Source organism: Oryctolagus cuniculus, chromosome 18 (assembly GCF_051225735.1).
Source record: "Oryctolagus cuniculus isolate XC-2025 breed Fujian yellow rabbit chromosome 18, ASM5122573v1, whole genome shotgun sequence".
Taxonomy (NCBI): Eukaryota; Metazoa; Chordata; class Mammalia; order Lagomorpha; family Leporidae; genus Oryctolagus; species Oryctolagus cuniculus.
In genome coordinates, this window is record NC_142884.1 from 10,466,083 (window position 1) to 10,484,939 (window position 18,857).

General features: G+C 39.7%; 1 protein-coding gene and 1 pseudogene across 1 annotated transcript; both read right to left on the reverse strand.

Moving 5' to 3' along the window:
• On the reverse strand, positions 282-1,223 carry ORYCUNV1R-PS1612 (vomeronasal 1 receptor oryCunV1R-ps1612 pseudogene; annotated as a pseudogene).
• On the reverse strand, positions 13,986-14,933 carry ORYCUNV1R1614 (vomeronasal 1 receptor oryCunV1R1614). The gene is given in 1 exon segment (NM_001167301.1): positions 13,986-14,933. A coding segment is annotated over 1 exon segment (948 nt).
• Positions 14,934-18,857: the final 3,924 nt, after the last annotated feature.

The following is an 18,857-nucleotide window of genomic DNA, read 5'->3' on the forward strand; positions in this document are numbered from 1 at the left end:
CCAATTTTGTATTTTCTTGTAGCTGAATTAAAAAGTACAAAACTAGGCAGATACAATTCACCTTAATAATATATAACACTTTATCTTAACCTAAAATACAATAACTTAAATATGTAATAATGTGAAATTATTTTGTTCATTTTTATCAAAAAACATTTAAAAATTTGAATGTATATAAAACGTAACTCAACTCAAACTAGCCCCGTTTCCAGTGCCCCATGGTCACATGATTCATTTCCTCAAAAAATCTATGTGGAGACCTCTCTGATGAAGATGTCAGATCAGCCACTGAAAGCTCTCCGAGGAAAGGTCATTCTCATATTTGAAAGGAAGGAGAGTAATTTCGGAATCATTTTGTTATTTTTCCTCAGAAAAAAGGGACAGAGTGTCGGGTAGCATGTTGATAAAATCCAATAATGCTCTCCAATCTTGTATTTTTCTCATTTCTACAAAGCACAAAAACGGTCAAAAGGTTGTGTAAAAAATAGAAGACAAAGCAAAATACCAGCAAAAGGATAGTGTGGGTGGCTCTGTTTTCTGGAGATGTCTGGCTGGACAGGCTGGAGCTGTGGATGTGCTGGGCTCTCCTGTGGTGACTATAGAGGAGCCCCACCATATAGAGGCTGGACATGATCATTAGTGCCACAAACAGCAGATCGCGAATCACCATGGAATTTACAAATGGTCCTGGATAGCTCATGTTCATCTTCTTGCTTTGACAGTATGCATTGACATATCCCTGGCCAACCATAGTGAAATTCAGTTTGGCTCCCATGACTTTAATGACCTGGATGTAGATCAGCAAGTTGATGACCCAGAAGAAAAGGAAAGAGGGGAAAATCCAGGTGGACCATTTAAACTTCAGCCATGCCCATTTAGAATAACTGGGACTGATAGTGATGACTTAAAGTATACTCAGCAGAGAGGTGGTGCAGATGGAAAGACCCCGGGTGACTCTGTATATGTACAAAACAGTTTGACAACCAATATCATCCAAGAAATGTTTGACTCTGAATGATGACATGATTTCTGGCATTGAATGGAAAATAATGTTTAAAATATTGGCCATTGTCAGGTGCATGAAAATCCAATATATGGGCTTCTTCAGCTGAGGCTGGATGAGGAAGGTGTAAATATAGATCATGAAGAGCAGTGAGTTGGCCGTGACACTGGTGGACATCTGAGCTGAGACAAAAGCTATAAATTGTGTCACTTGGAAGCATTATCTCGATGATGTTTTCAAAGTTTTAATTAGGTAAGTTTGGTCTCTTTGGAAAAATAGATTTCACTGTGAAATTATTAAAATATGGTGCCCTGTGGAAGGATATGATGCCTAGAAGCTCAGCTTTGAAGATGGGTGCTGAAATGTTCAAATCTTCTATGTTTCATATACAGGGGTGGGACTTCCAGGGACTGGATTCCAAGCATCCTTAAGTTTGGATTGTAGAGGTAGGTGAAAAGAAGATAAAATTCAAGTGTTTACATCCTTCACTCTCTTATATGGCCACAAGGACCTGTTGGCCTCTGTGAACAAAGAATTTGCATGTGATATTTCCTCAGAGTCCTAGAGTGTTATCAGCTCTAGAACTATGTGTATGTTCACCTTTCTGAAGAATAATCCACGTCTAATGCATGAAATGTAATGTGTGTGTATGAATTGCTTTTTTAGGATTTACAGCCAGCGCCATGACTCACTAGGCCAATCCTCCACCTGTGGCGCTGCCACCCTGGGTTCTAGTCCCTGTAGAGGTACCAGAGTCTGTCCCAGGTGCTCCTCTTCCAGTCCAGGTCTCTGCTGTGGCCCCGGAGTGCAGTGGAGGATTGCCCAGGTCTTTGATCCCTGCATCCGCATGGGAGACCAGGAGGAAAGACCTGGCTCCTGGCTTCGGATCAGCACAGCATGCCAGCCACAACACACTGGCCATAGCAGCCACTTAGGGGGTGAACCAACGGAATAAGGAAGACCTTTCTCTCTGTCTCTCTCTCTCTCACTGTCTAACTCTCTTCCTGTCAATAAAAAAAAGAATTTACACTGAAGACACAATTATTTCAAATAAGAAATATTTTGAACATGTTATATAGACAACTTTAAAAGTTCAACAATCACATGTCATGCCAATCAAAAAACAGAATCTGGGCTTGCAAAGGGATGTTGCTGGTAAAGCTGTTGCCTGTGCCTCCTGAATCCCATGTGGGCACTAGTTCATGTCCCAGGTGCTCTACTTCCAATCCAGCTTCCTGATAATGCACCTGAAAAGCAGTAGAAGATGGTCCAAGTGCTTAGGCTCCTGCACCCATAAGGGAGACTCAGAAGAAGCTCCTGGCACATGGCTTTGCACTGGCCCAGCCCTGACTATTGCGGCCATTTGTGAAATTAACCAGCAGATGGAAGATTCTCTCTCTCTCTCTCTCTCCCTCCCTCTCCGTCTCCCTCTCCCTCTCCCTCTCCCTCTCCCTCTCCCTCTTCCTCTCTCTCTCTCCCTAAGCAGTAGAAGATGACCCAATTCCTTGGGCCCCTGCACTTACATGGGAGACACAGAAGAAGCTCCTGTCTCCTGGCTTTATCAGCTCAGTTCCAGCCATTCAGGCCTTTGGGGAGTGAAGTAGCAGATGGAAGAACTCTCTGTCTGCCTTTATCTCTCCTTCTCTTTCTGTGTAACTTTGACTCTCAAAAAAATAAATAAAAATCTTTTTTTAAAAAAGTAAAATTATCATGGTCCATCAAGAGAAAACATACATGTTGATGCACAGACTATACCTGGACCTGTTTTGATTTCATTTTTCTGTATATACAAATATCTGTATGTAGAGAAGGACAGACACACATAGCAAGTAAGCAAAAAGAGAGTGACACAGAGATGAAACTAGGACTAAAATTTAAGAATCCACACAAAAAATTACAAGATAAAGCAGAGGATAATATTTAGGCAACCTATTCAAAAAATTAAAAAGTAACTTAAGTGATATCAGAAATAAAAGATGAGACATGGAAATTGATACTACAGAAATACAAAGCATTATATAAACGTACTACAGAAAAAGATATACAAGAGAAGACCATATACAAGAGGGAAGTGGAAGAGGGTTGGGTGGGAGGGTGGGAGGGTGGGCACAGAGGGAAGAATCACTGTGACCCTAAAGTTGTAATTGTGAAAAGTATGAAGTTTGTAACTGTAAAGCTGTATAGTTCTGCATACATTCCTATGGACCTACTTCTAAGGGTAAAGCTTAAAAACTTGCCATGGGACTTTAAGTCCCCTTAAGCCCAGTGCTAAAAATAGCATTCTAAGTGTTAAAGTGAGCATATGCATAGGATTAAATGTTATAAGTAGGATAAGTGTTTGGTAATAATAATAGGCAGAATTAAAAAGGAGTGGATGCTCCAACATAGGAAGCAGTCCATACAGCAGACTCATAGAATGACAATTGCCTTAAGTAGCACTCTCACCTCAGAATCAACCCTTAAGATATTCTGGTCTAGCTGAAAAGCCCAGGGGAGCATTTCAGGCATGGAAAGCTAAGACACTGTGGCAAAAATTGATCTACATGAAGGATCTCTGTGGGTGAGGCCCCAGCAGAAAAAAGCTACCACCAAAAAAGGATGTACCTTGCTCTGAAGAGATAAGAGAGCTTCCCGTTTGTCTATGGCCTTCTCAAAATATGAAGGAGTTTGTGGATCTAAAAGGCTTCCATAACCTCAGCAGCTCATGACAACAGCCTTGGGTGATCACTGACGTTATAAACAATGTTGATTTTTAAATGAGCAACATGAGTCACTGTGCACTAACTTCCTATGCGGGATCTCTGTCCCCAAAGAGTTGTATTAAAGAATTATTGTAAAACTTGTTCTCAAAGAATTACATAATTTTAGGGTATTAAGTGGAGGATATACTTATGTCACACAAATTATAGTTATATCTATGTGGTCACAAAAGCTGTACCATTCTTATTTTCCATTTTAAAGATAATTAAGTTTTAAAAAAAAGCAAATTACCACTGGTGCTGTGGCTCAACAGGCTAATCCTCCACCTTGCGGTGCCAGCACACTGGGTTCTAGTCCCAGTCGGGGCGCCGGATTCTGTCCCGGTTGCCCCTCTTCCAGGCCAGCTCTCTGCTGTGGCCTGGGAAGGCAGTGGAGGATGGCCCAAGTGCTTGGGCCCTGCACCCCATGGGAGACCAGGAGAAGCACCTGGCTCCTGCCTGCGGATCAGCACGGTGTGCCGGCCACAGCGCGCCAGCCACGGTGGTATTGTAGGGTGAACCAATGGCAAAAAGGAAGACCTTTCTCTCTGTCTCTCTCTCTCTGTCCACTCTGCCTGTCAAAAAAAAAAGCAAATTACCATCCAGATGCAGCAACTTTGAATAGCCTTTGTTTGGACCATTGAGGAACAGCTTTTTTTCTTCTTTATTTTAAATGTTTTTCATTGTTTAGCTTTTTTTGGTTTTGTTTTTTTATTGTTTTTTTTTTTAATTTTTCCTTTTTTCATTTTCTTTTTCTCTATTATGGAAAGTGTTGAACCCATTACCCAGAAGAGAGTTAATCTTCTCTGCATAATGTTCAATTAAAATAGATCTTAATAAACTGGGGGAGGGAGGCAGTGCCATGGCTCACTTGGTTAATCCCCTGCCTGCAGTGCTGGCATCTCATATGGGCACCAGTTTCCCGGTTGCTCCTCTTCCAGTCCAGCTCTCTGCTGTGGCCTTGGAGGGCAGTGGACGATGGCCCAAGTGTTTGGGCCCCTGCACCCACATGAGAGACCAGAATGAAGCATCTGGCTCCTAGCTTTGGATCGGCCATTTGGGGGGTGAACCAACAGAAGGAAGACCTTTTTCTCTGTCTCTCTCTCTCTCTCACTGTCTGTCAAATAATAATAATAATAATAAACTGGGAACATGGGAGGAAAAAGGATGATAGGTGGGAGGGTGGGTAGGGTGGAAAGAATTACTATGTTATTAAAGTTAAAATAAATCTATGAAAATATAATATCTCCCATAAAGAAAATCCCAGAAACTGATGGCTTTATGATTGAATTCCTCAAAACGTTAAAAGACAAGATAATAAATATCTTTCTCAATATCTCCAAAACATGAAGACAGGGAATACTTCCTAACTCATTTTAGAAGGATTATATTCCCTGACTTTTTAAAATAAAAAGGGCAGACTAAGACACCATGAGAAAAGGAAATTACAGGCCAATATTTCTGATGAACATTGCTATCAACCAGTTTCACAAAATATGTTCACACTTAACTGCAGAATAAATGGATTTCACCATGAGTAATCAGGACATCTCTGGGATGTAGAGATAGTTCTACACACACAAGTAAATGAAATGTACTACGTGACTGAATGAAAAATTAATACAATACATCATAGATACAGAAAAAAACACTTGACAGCTCTGAATATCCTCTCATGATAAAGAAAAGGCCTCAAAAAACTAAGTAGATGAATGGAACTGAATATAATTGATGCCACGTGTGGCAAGTTCAGAAAAGATGACAGCTTCCGCTGTAAGATCCAGCTCAAGATGTCCACTGTTGCACTCCTAGCCATAGCAATTAGAAAAATGAATCATTTTAATAGCATTAAAATAGCCATAATATTTATGGTGACTTGTGAGTTCAAGGCATCCCTACCCAAGTCACAGAAACTGAAAAAGCTGTCCTGAATTCATGTGCAAGACAAGAGGCACTAAAAAGAAAACCAGTATTCAGTGAGAGAAACCAAGCTGGATTGTCAGATGTTCTGACAGCAATTAATCAATACACTCATAGATGGAATAAAGATCCCAGAAGTGAATCCACATGTATGGCCAACCAATCTTAGAGCAAGACACAAAGAATGCACAATGGTGAAAGCAGAATGTGTAAAATAACTGATGCTGAAACCTGAATATCCATACTGAATCACTATTTAACAACATACACAAAAATCAACTGAAATAGGATTAAAGACATAGATGCACACTGACACTAGAAACTCCTAGCTGAAACCCTAAGGAAAAAGAGTCACTGACTTGGATCTAGGCAATGCTTACTTGGTTATGATTCTGGAATCACTGAAAAAAAAGAGAAAATATATAAATGGGACTACATCCAAATAACAAGTTTCTGCAGAGAAAAAGGAAATAATCAACAAAATGAGAATGATGTCTATGGGCTATGAGAAAAGATGTACAAATCGTACAATAGACAGGACAAAGGACCTGAATACACATTCTAAAGACATGCAAATGGCCAATGTTATATGAAGAGGTAGCCACAAGTATTTGCAAAGAAGTCCAATCTTAAATCATCATGAGATACTGGTCAAAATCACACAGAGACACCACCTTCCCGTGATGGATGACCACTTTCAAAATGGCAAGAGCTGTGAATATTGTTTAGTGTGTGAATAAAAAGGAACTCTTGTTTGCTGTTGGTTTAAAGTGGAACAATTCTTATTGGAAACAGAATGGAGTTTCCGCAAAAAATTAAAATAGAACTGCACATGAACTGACAGTACAACAACTGGATAAATATCTAATAGATCTGAAGTCAATATGTGAATGAAAATATGCATTCCATCTCAGTGCAGCAGAATTCATAAAAGTCAAGATATGGACACAGCCTTAGTGTCCATCAATAGGGAAAGAAATGGGTGATGGGAATTTCATTCAGCAACAAAAAAATCCATGGATTCATGACAACATGGATGAGCCTATAGGACTTTATGTTAAGTAAAATAATCAAAACACAGAAAGGCAAATGCTATGTGACCTCACTGGTATGTGAAATATAAATACCAAACATAGAGAACTAGAAGACATGGTGACTGTCAGGTGAGAGAGATGGAGAGCTGTTAGTGAAAGGGTACAAGCTTTGTTGTTAAGATAAATTCTGGTTATGTAATTTAATATGGGATGGCTATTAATAATGTATTATATAACTAATAATGTGTTGTATAATTGAAATATGCTAACATCATCTATCTTACTAAAATCCTGCCACCAGGCACAAATGTTCCGATATAAGGTGAATAGTATGCTACAAAGCCTGCCTAGAGTACTCATTTCAAATGTGAATCAAGGGGCCAGCACTGTGGCGTAGTAAGCTAGGCCTCCCCCTGGCATCAACATCCCATTCAGGCCCCAGTTTATTCCCCAGCTGCTTTTTGTCTAATTAAGTTCTCTGCTTATGGTCTGGGAAGCAGTTGAATATAATTCCACTGAAGTGAAATGGACACTATGAGAAACGGTGACTTGATCAGCATAGCCCTGACTGTTAATGAACAACTTATTACATTATCCCTCTTAGTATTTTTTTGTCTGTTCTACTTAATACTACTGGTTTAATTCTGTAATGAATACACAGTTATTCTTAAGTGTTGAAATTTAACTGAAATGTGATCCCTGTTAAATATAAGAGTGGGAATAAGAGTGGGAAGAGATGTACAATTTGGGACATGCTCAAGCTGACTTGCCCCAAATGGTAGAGTTAGAAACATACCAGGGGATTCCAATTCAATCCCATCAAGGTGGCATGTACCAATGCCATCTCACTAGTTCAAGTGATCAATTGCAGTTCACAATTGATCATAATGAAAGGACTAAGAGTCAAAGGGATCACATAAACAAGTCTAGTGCCTGCTAATACTAACCGATAGAATAAATAAAAGGGAGAGCGATCCAACATGGGAAGCGAGATACACAGCAGACTCATAGAATGGCAGATGTCTAAACAGCACTCTGGCCTCAGAATCAGCCCTAAAGGCATTCAGATCCAGCTGAAAAGCCCATTAGAGTATTTCAGGCATGGAAAGCCAAGACACTCTGGCACAAAAAAAAAAAAAAAAAACAAAACAAAAAACAAAAAACAAAAAACAAAAAAAAAACAAACCACCTAAATGAAAGATCTCTGTGAGTGAGATCCCAGTGGAAAGAACAGGTCTTCAAAGAAGGAGGTACCTTTCTCTGAAGGGAGGAGAGAACTTCCACTTTGACTATGACCTTGTCTAAACAAGATAAGAGTCGGAGAACTCAAAAGGCTTCCATAGCCTTGGAAACTCATGACTGGAGCATAGGGAGATTACTGATGCCATAAACAGGAGTGTCAATTTGTAAAGTCAACAACACGAGTCACTGCGCACTTACTCCTCATGTAGGATCTCTGTCCTTAATGTGCTGTACATTGAGATTTAATGCTATAATGAGTACTCAAACAGTATTTTTCACTTTGTCTTTCTATGTGGGTGCAAACTGTTGAAATCTTTACTTAATGTATACTAAACTGATCTTCTGTATATATAGAAAATTGAAAATGAATCATGATATGAATGTAAGGGGAGAGAGAGCGGGAAAGGGGAGGGTTGTGGGTGGGAGGGAACTCATCGGGGGGTTGGGAGAGCCATTTTAATCCATAAGCTGTACCTTGGAAATCTATATTCATTAAATAAAAGTTAAAAAAAGAAAATGAAATTACCTCCCGCATATCAGATAATCATTGCTTTGATAAATTTCACATGAGTCAGAACATTACCCTGTTTTGACCAGTCATTCACCATGGAAACACATTTGGTCATTTGTGTGTAAGTGAAATTTTATAATTCTCAGCCCACTTTCTGGTAAATTGCTTGGTAACCGTCTCAATAACAAAACTGCAAATAAAATCTTTATTATTACTCTTATCAGAAACTATACATGTAAAAGTGGTTATTTTCTTTCCAGTTGGTGCTGAGAAATTAAAGTCATTTAAAACCATATAATATATATAATATAATATATAATTCAACTGCCTTGGCTCCCACGTGGGAGACTCAGAAAACCATCCTGGCTCCTCGCTTTAGATTGGCCCATTCCAAACTGGGGAGTGAATTGCAGATAGAAGACCTCTCTCTGTCTCTCCAACTACGGTATGTAAAATATTTAAATAAACACCACATTCCAAGCATGTGCTGTCTGGTACTTTCACAATGTAAATATAGAAGCACATCTAGTCCAAAATCTAGGACCTGATATATGGGGCCAATGTTAATCTGCAGACATAGCGACTGTCCACATTATATGAGAGGAACTAAATTCAAGATGATTAAAATGTTTCTGCAAGACACATGTCCAATAAAGAAGAATGACCAGGATTCAAAATAAAGGAAGATGGCAAGCTACGAACTAAGCAACAGAAAGCAGGTGCATGCAAAATAAGATTGGGGAAAAATTAACAATTAGGGGACAGATAAGCTGGATATGATGACTCCTACTTCAGTAAGAACCAAAGTTGTTAAGTTTGTGAACACAAAACAACAGCAACGTTTAGTGTAAAGACGTGAAAGGATACGAAGATCTAGGAGAAGCCACCATTGTAGTAAGAGAGGGAACCAAAGGCTTTCAGAGACTCCAGAGCCACCAGAAACTGTGATTCAGACAATGAGGAAGTTGAGCACGTCAGTTCATTCTCTACACCTACCGCCTTGCCCAACACAGGAGTCACTGACAAATACCTGACCTCCCTTCTCAACTGTAACGTCACCATGTGATCAACGCAGCCACAGCTCACAGAACCCAGTGAGAACAAAGTGCAAGAGTTGAATGTAACAGAACATGTATCTTAACACAATTATAATCAATTGCAACAAGGAAAGGCTATTTTACATTAACACTCATTTCTCACTATGTTCAAAAAATAAGCATAACTTAGTAACAACAAAGTGAAAAAATCCATATGTACGTGAAACGCATTTGGAAACATTAACTCAAAATTCAGGTTATTTCTGAAGAATAACAAAGTTAATGAACTTCTAGAAGGAGGGTACCACTTCCTAAAGGGAAGACTCCAATCATGCCAGACTTAAGAAAAACCATTTTCACAAAGATTTCCAACAAATGCTTCCATGATTAGGCACAAAAAAATCAATAAACACTCCCTGAAGAGAGAAAAAGAGCATTCTGTTAATACATTATGATTAATAAATAAGGCTGAAGTAATTAATAAACAGTGTTGAAAAGTATAATAATGAGACTACCTACTCCTAGTGTCAAAGGGAAAATAACCTACACAAATTGATTGTAAATGAATTCAGTGTTCTCCAAAATGAGTGCAACAACTGACCAGGAGATCACCTACATATGAAGGGTAAAGGGAACCTTATAACGGTTACATGTAAAATTCACCATAGTTGTAGGTTAAAGGAGAAGAATGGGTTAGCACTTCAGTTGATACATTAAATACTGTGATAAATTCTATTCCTATAAATGGCTAAAAATGAATCCTGGGCAGTGCAAAGTCAGCATCAGAGGCTGCGATTTCCCCAGCTGAGCAGTGTCAGAAAGTAAACTTCAGGACAACACAACTCATCAGAAGTTCGTCTCCAACAGCTGATGGAAATCCTGACCTCACTTTTGGCTTTTAATTTTCTTATTCAAGACCTGAAGTTAGACTTTATTTTCCCTTTAAATTTGGGGTTATTTTCTAAGAGTTTCTCTTTTTACCTCTCAATCCTACTAATGTCTTTTTGGGGAATCACTTTGTTATTATTATATATTTAAACGTCTGTTTGTTTGAAAGGCAGAATGAGAGAGCAAGACAGAGACAGAATATCTTCTATCTGCTGGTTCTTTCCCCAAATTGTCAAAATGACTGAGGCTGCTCCATGCTGAAGCCAGGAGCCAGGAATCCCATTTGTGAAACTGCTTGGGCCCAAGTGCTACCTACTTAGGCACCCCATAAGGAAGCTGCTTTGACCGAGGGGCAGCTGACACCCCACGGGTGGGCTGGCTTACAAGTGGGAGGTTACCCTACTGCATATTGCCGGTCCCTGCTGTACTCATTCTAGTATCATTGTTTTCTTATAAGGTGCTCATTCGATCCTCACACTTATTTACATAATGGACTTTATAGGAAGGAATTTTAGTTCACTTTTCTCTGTTATCTAGAAATACTATTCTTAAGGTTGAATGTGTATGGATAAGGGCTATGAGCACTGTTTCCTATTCAATTATTTATTTGGGGGCTGGCATGTTGTGTAGCAGATAAAGTTGACGCCTGTGGTGCCAGCATCCTCTATGGGTGCCTGTTTGTTTCAAATGCTCCACTTCCAATCCCACTCCCTGCTGATGTGACTGGGAAAGCAGCAGAAAATGGCCCAAGTGCTTGAGTCCCTGTACCCACTTGGGAGACGTGGAAAAAGCTCCTGTCTCCTAGCTTCAGAAAGACCCATCTCTAACCATTGGGTCCATTTGGGGACTGAACCTCTCTCTCTCTGTTCTCTCTCTCTCTGTAACTCTGCATTTCAAATAAATAGTTATTTTTAAATGATTTACTTCTAGTCTGTAACTCATTATGGCTGAACACAGACCGCACGTGTCTAAATGAATTAAACTCTTTTTTTAACTTTTATTTCATGAATATAAATTTCCAAAGTACAGTTTATGGATTACAATGGCTTCCCCTCCCCCATAACTTCCCTCCCACCCACAACCCTCCCCTCTCCAGCTCCCTCTCCCCTTCCATTCATATCAAGTGAATTAAACTCTTGAATCCTATGGACATTCGCTGTGATTTCAATGCACAGTTGGTTTTCCTTGTGCCTTGACTGCTGGGGAAAGAAACTTAAGGATCTGTGTAACAGTGGGAATTACTGTTCTATGCCATAAGTCAAGGGTGTTCAATGTCTTATTCACATTTTTGTCACCCTGCTGTTGTTCTGGGTTGTGCGTAAGTACACTGATAAGATTCCCACGGTGCTTTGCAATTCTTCCATTTTTAATCATTTATCAATTTGCACCACTTGTCAAAATCTTATTAATTTGCATGCATACAGAAATACAAACCTCTGATAAGTGCCAGCTGATATAAATACAAAAAATTGTGTAGGAATGAAGTGGTCACTCTGGGATATGATTGTGAGTTTCAGCCCGTGTGTACACTCCACTGGAACTGTGGCCTTCTTAAATTTATTTTAAAAGATTGTATTTATTTGAAAGTTACAGTTACAGAGAGGAAGAGGCAGAGAGAGAGCAGAGCTTTCACCAGCTGGTTCCCTTCCCAAATGGCCCAGGCAGGGCTCAGGCAGGCCAAAGCAAGGAGCCTGGAGGAAATGTTGGGGACAGTTTCTCTCAAAGGGAATTCTTGTGAATGTTGGCTTTCTAGTGTAAATACCTGTGTAGGATGTTTATTGTTTCTACCAAGCTGCAGAGACGACCTCATCAAACCTGGTAACAGAGAGGACTTCCCGGCTGCCTCAGCACAGGGCCCAGAAGCCTCTGCACCTGGGCTCCATCTATGACGTCACTTCCACGCGCCCTCAGGGTGGTGCCTCCTGAGCTGCTCCGTGGCCTGAGCACCAGCCAGCAGACCCGGAATTGCGATGTCGCCTCTGCGTGGCCAAGAGCCTGAACAGGAGACCCCTCAACTCTCTTACAGCCTACACAGACCCGGGACAGAGGCGCTCTTACACAGACCGCCTCCGAGAGGTCGCAGGACACGCAAGAGTGCCTCATGGATGAAGGGGCAACAGCACAAGACCAACAAGGACGGGGCGTGGTGGAGACGGGAGTCGTGAGGGATGGGGTCAGCGGCGCTGTTCTACTTCTGGATCTGGGCACTGGTGCATGGGGGTCCACTGCGAAAATCCATGAATCAGAAATTGCGGAGAATTTGCTGAACTTCAACATTCCAAACTACTTCTGAAGGAGAGGACGGCCGGTCACAAAACCGGAATTGGATTTCAAGGAAATTGAATTGGAATTCAAGGAAAAGTCTATTTCAAACTGCACTGATCAACGAAATGAAGCCATGACAATGGCAGAGGAGGACGTGGAGAGCCGTCCAGGAGGCAGCCACATCTGCTTAGGACCAGAGAAATCCCGGAGTGGAAAGAGGCAATGGTGGAGGACAGACCACCACTAAGCGCTGGACCAGTTCTTAGTTGAAGGTCGCTGAGGGGTATTTCCAAATGTCACCCTGACACAGCAGGATAAAGCACAGATTTTATGAGCTCCTGTAATAAACTGAGTTTCTTCACAGGAAATAGATAGCGTTAGATAATGGGTTGGAACCACAGAAAACCGAAGAGAGTAGAACTGTGAGCTCCTGAAAGACAGGAATCCAACCCTCGGAATCTAAGGGAAAAGTGAGGTGAAATCCATCAGCCTTGGGGACAAAGACATGTGCTAGGATTCAAGCTGCAGAACATGTGTTGAGGTCCCTGAGGAACAGAACGGAACAACAAGTGGGTTAGAGACTTCAAGATAGACAAGATTAACTTTGGAAAAAATTATATTGATTAAAAAGGTTTTATGAAGTAAATGCACTGAAAGTTTCTACAACCCAACCACTGGGAAAGCCTCAGGCCATGCTGGTGGGTATTTAACTGCAGCACATGACTCCTGGACAGCACAAGGGACTGGATCCTAATAACAAAGATATGAGCATGAGAAGGGGAGGGGATCTTGATGGAAGAATTTATGCACATGCTGGGGGACACCCCTGCATTTCATTGTCTGTTAAACAATGAACCTCCAAGATTTCCCATCATCATCATCAGTTCTGTTTTCTGACCTCTTTACACAGTGACATCTATATTTCCTGCATCCCATTCTCTTGAAATATCTGTGTTTTATCTCTTTAGGTCAGTTGATGCACATCTAACTAGCCAAGTCCCTGAAAAATGAGACCTGGGTATTAAGATTTGTTGAATGAATAAGAAAGTTCTTAAAAGCATCACAGCTGAACAGAAAGATGAGGCAAGCACCAAATACAATTTTGCATTTTCTAGTAGGTGGATTAAAGCAGAGGAAATTAGCTTTAGTGATAGATAATACATTAATTTCACCCAAAGGAGAACATAAACAGGTACTCAGTGGGAAATTTTATATATTGATTCAATTAAACATTTTGAATGTGTTTTTGAAATGGACCAAATACTTCAAGTGAGACTGGTTCCATGGTCACCTGCCTTTGTTTCCTCATAAATTTTTATGGACTCTTCTGTGGTAAATGATGTCAGATCAACCAAGGAAAGCACTTGGAGAAAATGGTGTTCTCATCATTGAAAGGGAAGAAGTCCACTTGGCAATATTTTTGTTATTTTTCATCAGCAAAAATGGGCAGAATGTTGGGTAGCACGATGATAAAATTCCAGTAATGTCCACCAATCTTGAGTCTTTCTCAGGTCTATAAAATGCATAAAGGGTCACAAAGTTGTTGCAACAATAAAAGAGCACAAAGCAGAATACTAGACAAATAATAGTGTAGGTTGCTTTGTTTTCTGGAGACGCCTGTCTGGATAGACTGGAGCTGTGGATGTGTCGGGCTCTCCTGTGGTGTCTGTAGAGGAGCCCCACCATGTAGAGGCTGGACATGATCATCAGTGCCACGAACAGGAGATCACGAATCACTATGACCCTTATAAATGACCATGACTGGTGATCTCCAGACTGCCTGGTTTGACAATACGCATGAGCAAATCCATTACCAACAACAGTGAAATTCCATTTGGCTCTTACAGTTTCAATGATGTGGATGTAGATCAGCATGTTGATGACCCAGAAGAAAAGGAAAGAGGGAAATATCCAGGCAGACAGCTTAGATTTCAGCCTTGCCCATATGGAATTACTGGGACTGATAGTGATGGCTTGAAATACACTCAGGAGAGAGGTGGTGCAGATGGAAAGACCCCGGGTGACTCTGTAGATGTAAAAAACAGTTTGACAGCCAGCATTATCTAAGAAACCTCTGACACTGAAGGATGACAGGATGTTTGGTATTGACTGGAAGACAATGGTTATAATATTGACCACTGTCAGATGCATGAAAATGCAATCTATGGGCTTCTTCAGCTGAGGCTTGATTAGGAAGGCATAAATATAGATCATGAAGAGAAATGAATTGGCCATGACACCAATAACCATCTGAGCTATGAGAAAAAAGCTCAAAATTGTGTCACTTGGAAACATGTCAATGACGTTTCAGTTAGGCAAGGTTGGCATCTACTGAAAAATAAATGGATTGTACTGTGACATGATGTTTTTAACAAGGAACCTTTGAGCAATGTGAAGACTGACAGTTCAGTGTCAGGAAGGCAGAATACATGGTCAAATTTTCTGTTTCAGTCTTGGCTGTGCCACTTCCAGAAATAGAATAGTGGGCAGTGCTTGAACCTCAGACTATGAAAGTAGGTGATACGAAGAATGCAGAACCAGGATGCTCACATCCTACATTCTAGTGTATAGCCCAAGAGGGCAGGCTGGCATCTGTGAATGACAAATTACATTAAAGTGATATTTTTCTTCAGAGTATAGATTGCTTCTTCCCTCTAATGATATCTGTATATCCTAACCTTTCTAAAGCACACTACATTTCTGATACATGTACAGTACTATGAATATCTGAACTTCTTTCTTGCAATTTAGATTGCAGAACAATTCTTTCAAGACAGGGAACATTTAATCACTCTCGTATTATGTCACTCTAAATATATGGTTCATTTTTAAAATAAAGAAATATAGCATGGAGTTTTCAAAGGGGCTTTTTCTCCTCCCTTCATCCAACCAGCAGTGGTTGTTGGAGACATATTTGGTTTCACACTTGGCACAGAGCTCCTACACTTAGTGGGTAGAGGCCAAGATTGCTGTTAAATTTCTCACCATGCACTAAATTTCCCACAATGCACAGAACTCTTGCGCCACAAAGAGAAGTCACATTAGAGTTGATGAGCCCAGTATAGCAACTCATCACTGAGTTTTGCTCCCTGCAGCACATGTAAACTAAATATATTGGTCTCAACATATTTTGAGCATCTTTAGAGGAATCAGAGTTGGTTCACAAATATAAGAAGAACAGGAGTTCGACCCAGCCATCCCACTCCTTGGAATTTGCCCAAAGGAATTTAAATTGGCAAACAAAAAGCTGTCTGCACCCTAATGTTTATTGCAGCACAATTCACAATAGCCAAGACCTGGAACCAACCTAAATGCCCATCAACGGTAGACTGGATAAAGAAATTATGGGATATGTACTCTTTAGAATACTATACCACAGTAAGAAACAATGAAATCCAGTCATTTGCAACAAAATGGAGGAATCTGGAACACATCATGCTGAGTGAAATAAACCAGTCCCAAAGAGACAAATATCATATGTTCTCCCTGATCAGTGACAACTGACTGAACACTAAAAAGGAAACCTGTTGAAGTGAAATGGACACTATGAGAAATGGTGACTTGATCAGCATAGCCCTGACTGTTAATGAACAACTTATTACATTATCCCTCTTAATATTTTTTTGTCTGTTCTACTTAATACTACTGGTTTAATTCTGTAATGAATACACAGTTATTCTTAAGTGTTGAAATTTAACTGAAATGTGATCCCAGTTAAACATAAGAGTGGGAATAAGAGAGGGAAGAGATGTACAATTTGGGACATGCTCAAGCTGACTTGCCCCAAATGGTAGAGTTAGAAACATACCAGGGGATTCCAATTCAATCCCATCAAGGTGGCATGTACCAATGCCATCTCACTAGTTCAAGTGATCAATTGCAGTTCACAATTGAACATAATGAAAGGACTAAGAGTCAAAGGGAGCACATAAACAAGTCTAGTGCCTGCTAATACTAACCGATAGAATAAATAAAAGGGAGAGCGATCCAACATGGGAAGCGAGATACACAGCAGACTCATAGAATGGCAGATGTCTAAACAGCACTCTGGCCTCAGAATCAGCCCTAAAGGCATTCAGATCCAGCTGAAAAGCCCATTAGAGTATTTCAGGCATGGAAAGCCAAGACACTCTGGCACAAAAAAAAAAAAAAAAAAAAAAAAAAAAAAAAAAAAAAACACCTAAATGAAAGATCTCTGTGAGTGAGATCCCAGTGGAAAGAACAGGTCTTCAAAGAAGGAGGTACCTTTCTCCGAAGGGAGGAGAGAACTTCCACTTTGACTATGACCTTGTCTAAACAAGATAAGAGTCGGAGAACTCAAAAGGCTTCCATAGCCTTGGAAACTCATGACTGGAGCATAGGGAGATTACTGATGCCATAAACAGGAGTGTCAATTTGTAAAGTCAACAACACGAGTCACTGCGCACTTACTCCTCATGTAGGATCTCTGTCCTTAATGTGCTGTACATTGAGATTTAATGCTATAATGAGTACTCAAACAATATATTTCACTTTGTGTTTCTATGTGGGTGCAAACTGTTGAAATCTTTACTTAATGTATACTAAACTGATCTTCTGTATATATAGAAAATTGAAAATGAATCATGATATGAATGGAAGGGGAGAGAGAGCAGGAAAGGGGAGGGTTGTGGGTGGGAGGGAACTCATCAGGGGGTTGGGGGAAGCCAATGTAGTCCACCAGTTATACTTTGGAAATCTATATTCATTAAATAAAAGTTAAAAAAAGAAGAACATGAATGGTATGATGGTCACTATGGGTTACTTCTAAATTAATATCTTTAATATCTATATTTGTTGGTTTTTGGAGTTGTTGCCTATATCATTCTCTCAGAGACTTACTATCTCAATTGTCTTTGTTGTGCACACATTACCTTTCTTTTCTATATAGATTTTTAGTTATGATCTCACTTCTATATGGACTATAAAAGATCAAAGTTTGAGAAAGAGGAAAAGTGATTATCAGGAGTGATAAGGTAGGGGAGAGCAATGTTAGTGAAAGGGTACAAACTTACAGTTAGCAAATGAATACTTTCTGGATAATTCCTGCAATATGAGTTGAATATACTTGATAATAATTTACTATATTATTGATATTTGCTCACAACTTAGCTCTCACAATGCTCTCACCAACTAATAAGGTTTCTATGGAAGGTGAATGGTATGCTAATAAACTAAGTTGTAGTACGATTTTCAAATGTATGTCAAATCATCCCAGTGTTTTAGCTATCAAATAGGCTTTCATCTACCAATTATACCACCACAAAGCTGAAAACAGACTAAATCACAAATGGCAGAGAACACAAGAGTCAAAAATACCACATCTCAAGTATGTGCTGTCCACTGCATCCATATAAATACAAATGCACACATAGTCTAAAGATGATTGAATGGTGTATGATACATGGGGCTGATGTTGACCAGTAGACATAAGGTGTGTCCACTAAATATCAGAAGCATGAGATTTCAAGACCATTACAACATCTGTAAAAGAAACAAGTCCAATAAAGAAGAAAGACAAAGTCCAAATAAAGGAACATGACAAACTACAAACTAAGCCACAGAAAGCAGGTGCCTGTCAAATAACACTGAAAAACAAACATTTATGGAACAAAAAAAAATCCAGATATAATGAAGTGCACATGGCAATAACGAAGGTTGAAAATCTGTGGGATTCAACACTAAACGTGCAAACACATTAAAGGATCAGATCACAGAGGGGAATCCACCATTTTAGTAAGACACATAAGCAAAGGCAATGCAATTTCAGAACCACCAAACCTAAGGTAAGTCAGACAACAAAGAAGTTGAGGAGCTCAGTTCATTCTCTGCACCTAATGCCTTGACCAACACATGCGTCTCTATCAAATGTCCAACCTCATTTTCACTAGAATGTGCACCACATAATCAATGCAGCATATGGCAAAACTGAACTGAATGAATAAAGTGCAAGAGTTTAACTTAACAGAACAATTTATCTTAGCAGAATTATAATGAATTTTAAAAGGAAAGAATACTTTATATTATCATTGATTTTTCACTAAATTACAAAAAAAAAATTTCTTAGTAAAAACAAAGTGAAAAAACCTTTGAGTATTGTGAAATGCATTATGGAAACATAGATTCAAAATGCAGTTATTCTGAAGAATAACAACATTACTAAACCTCTAGAGTGACAGCAGTACTTCCTAAAGAAAAGAC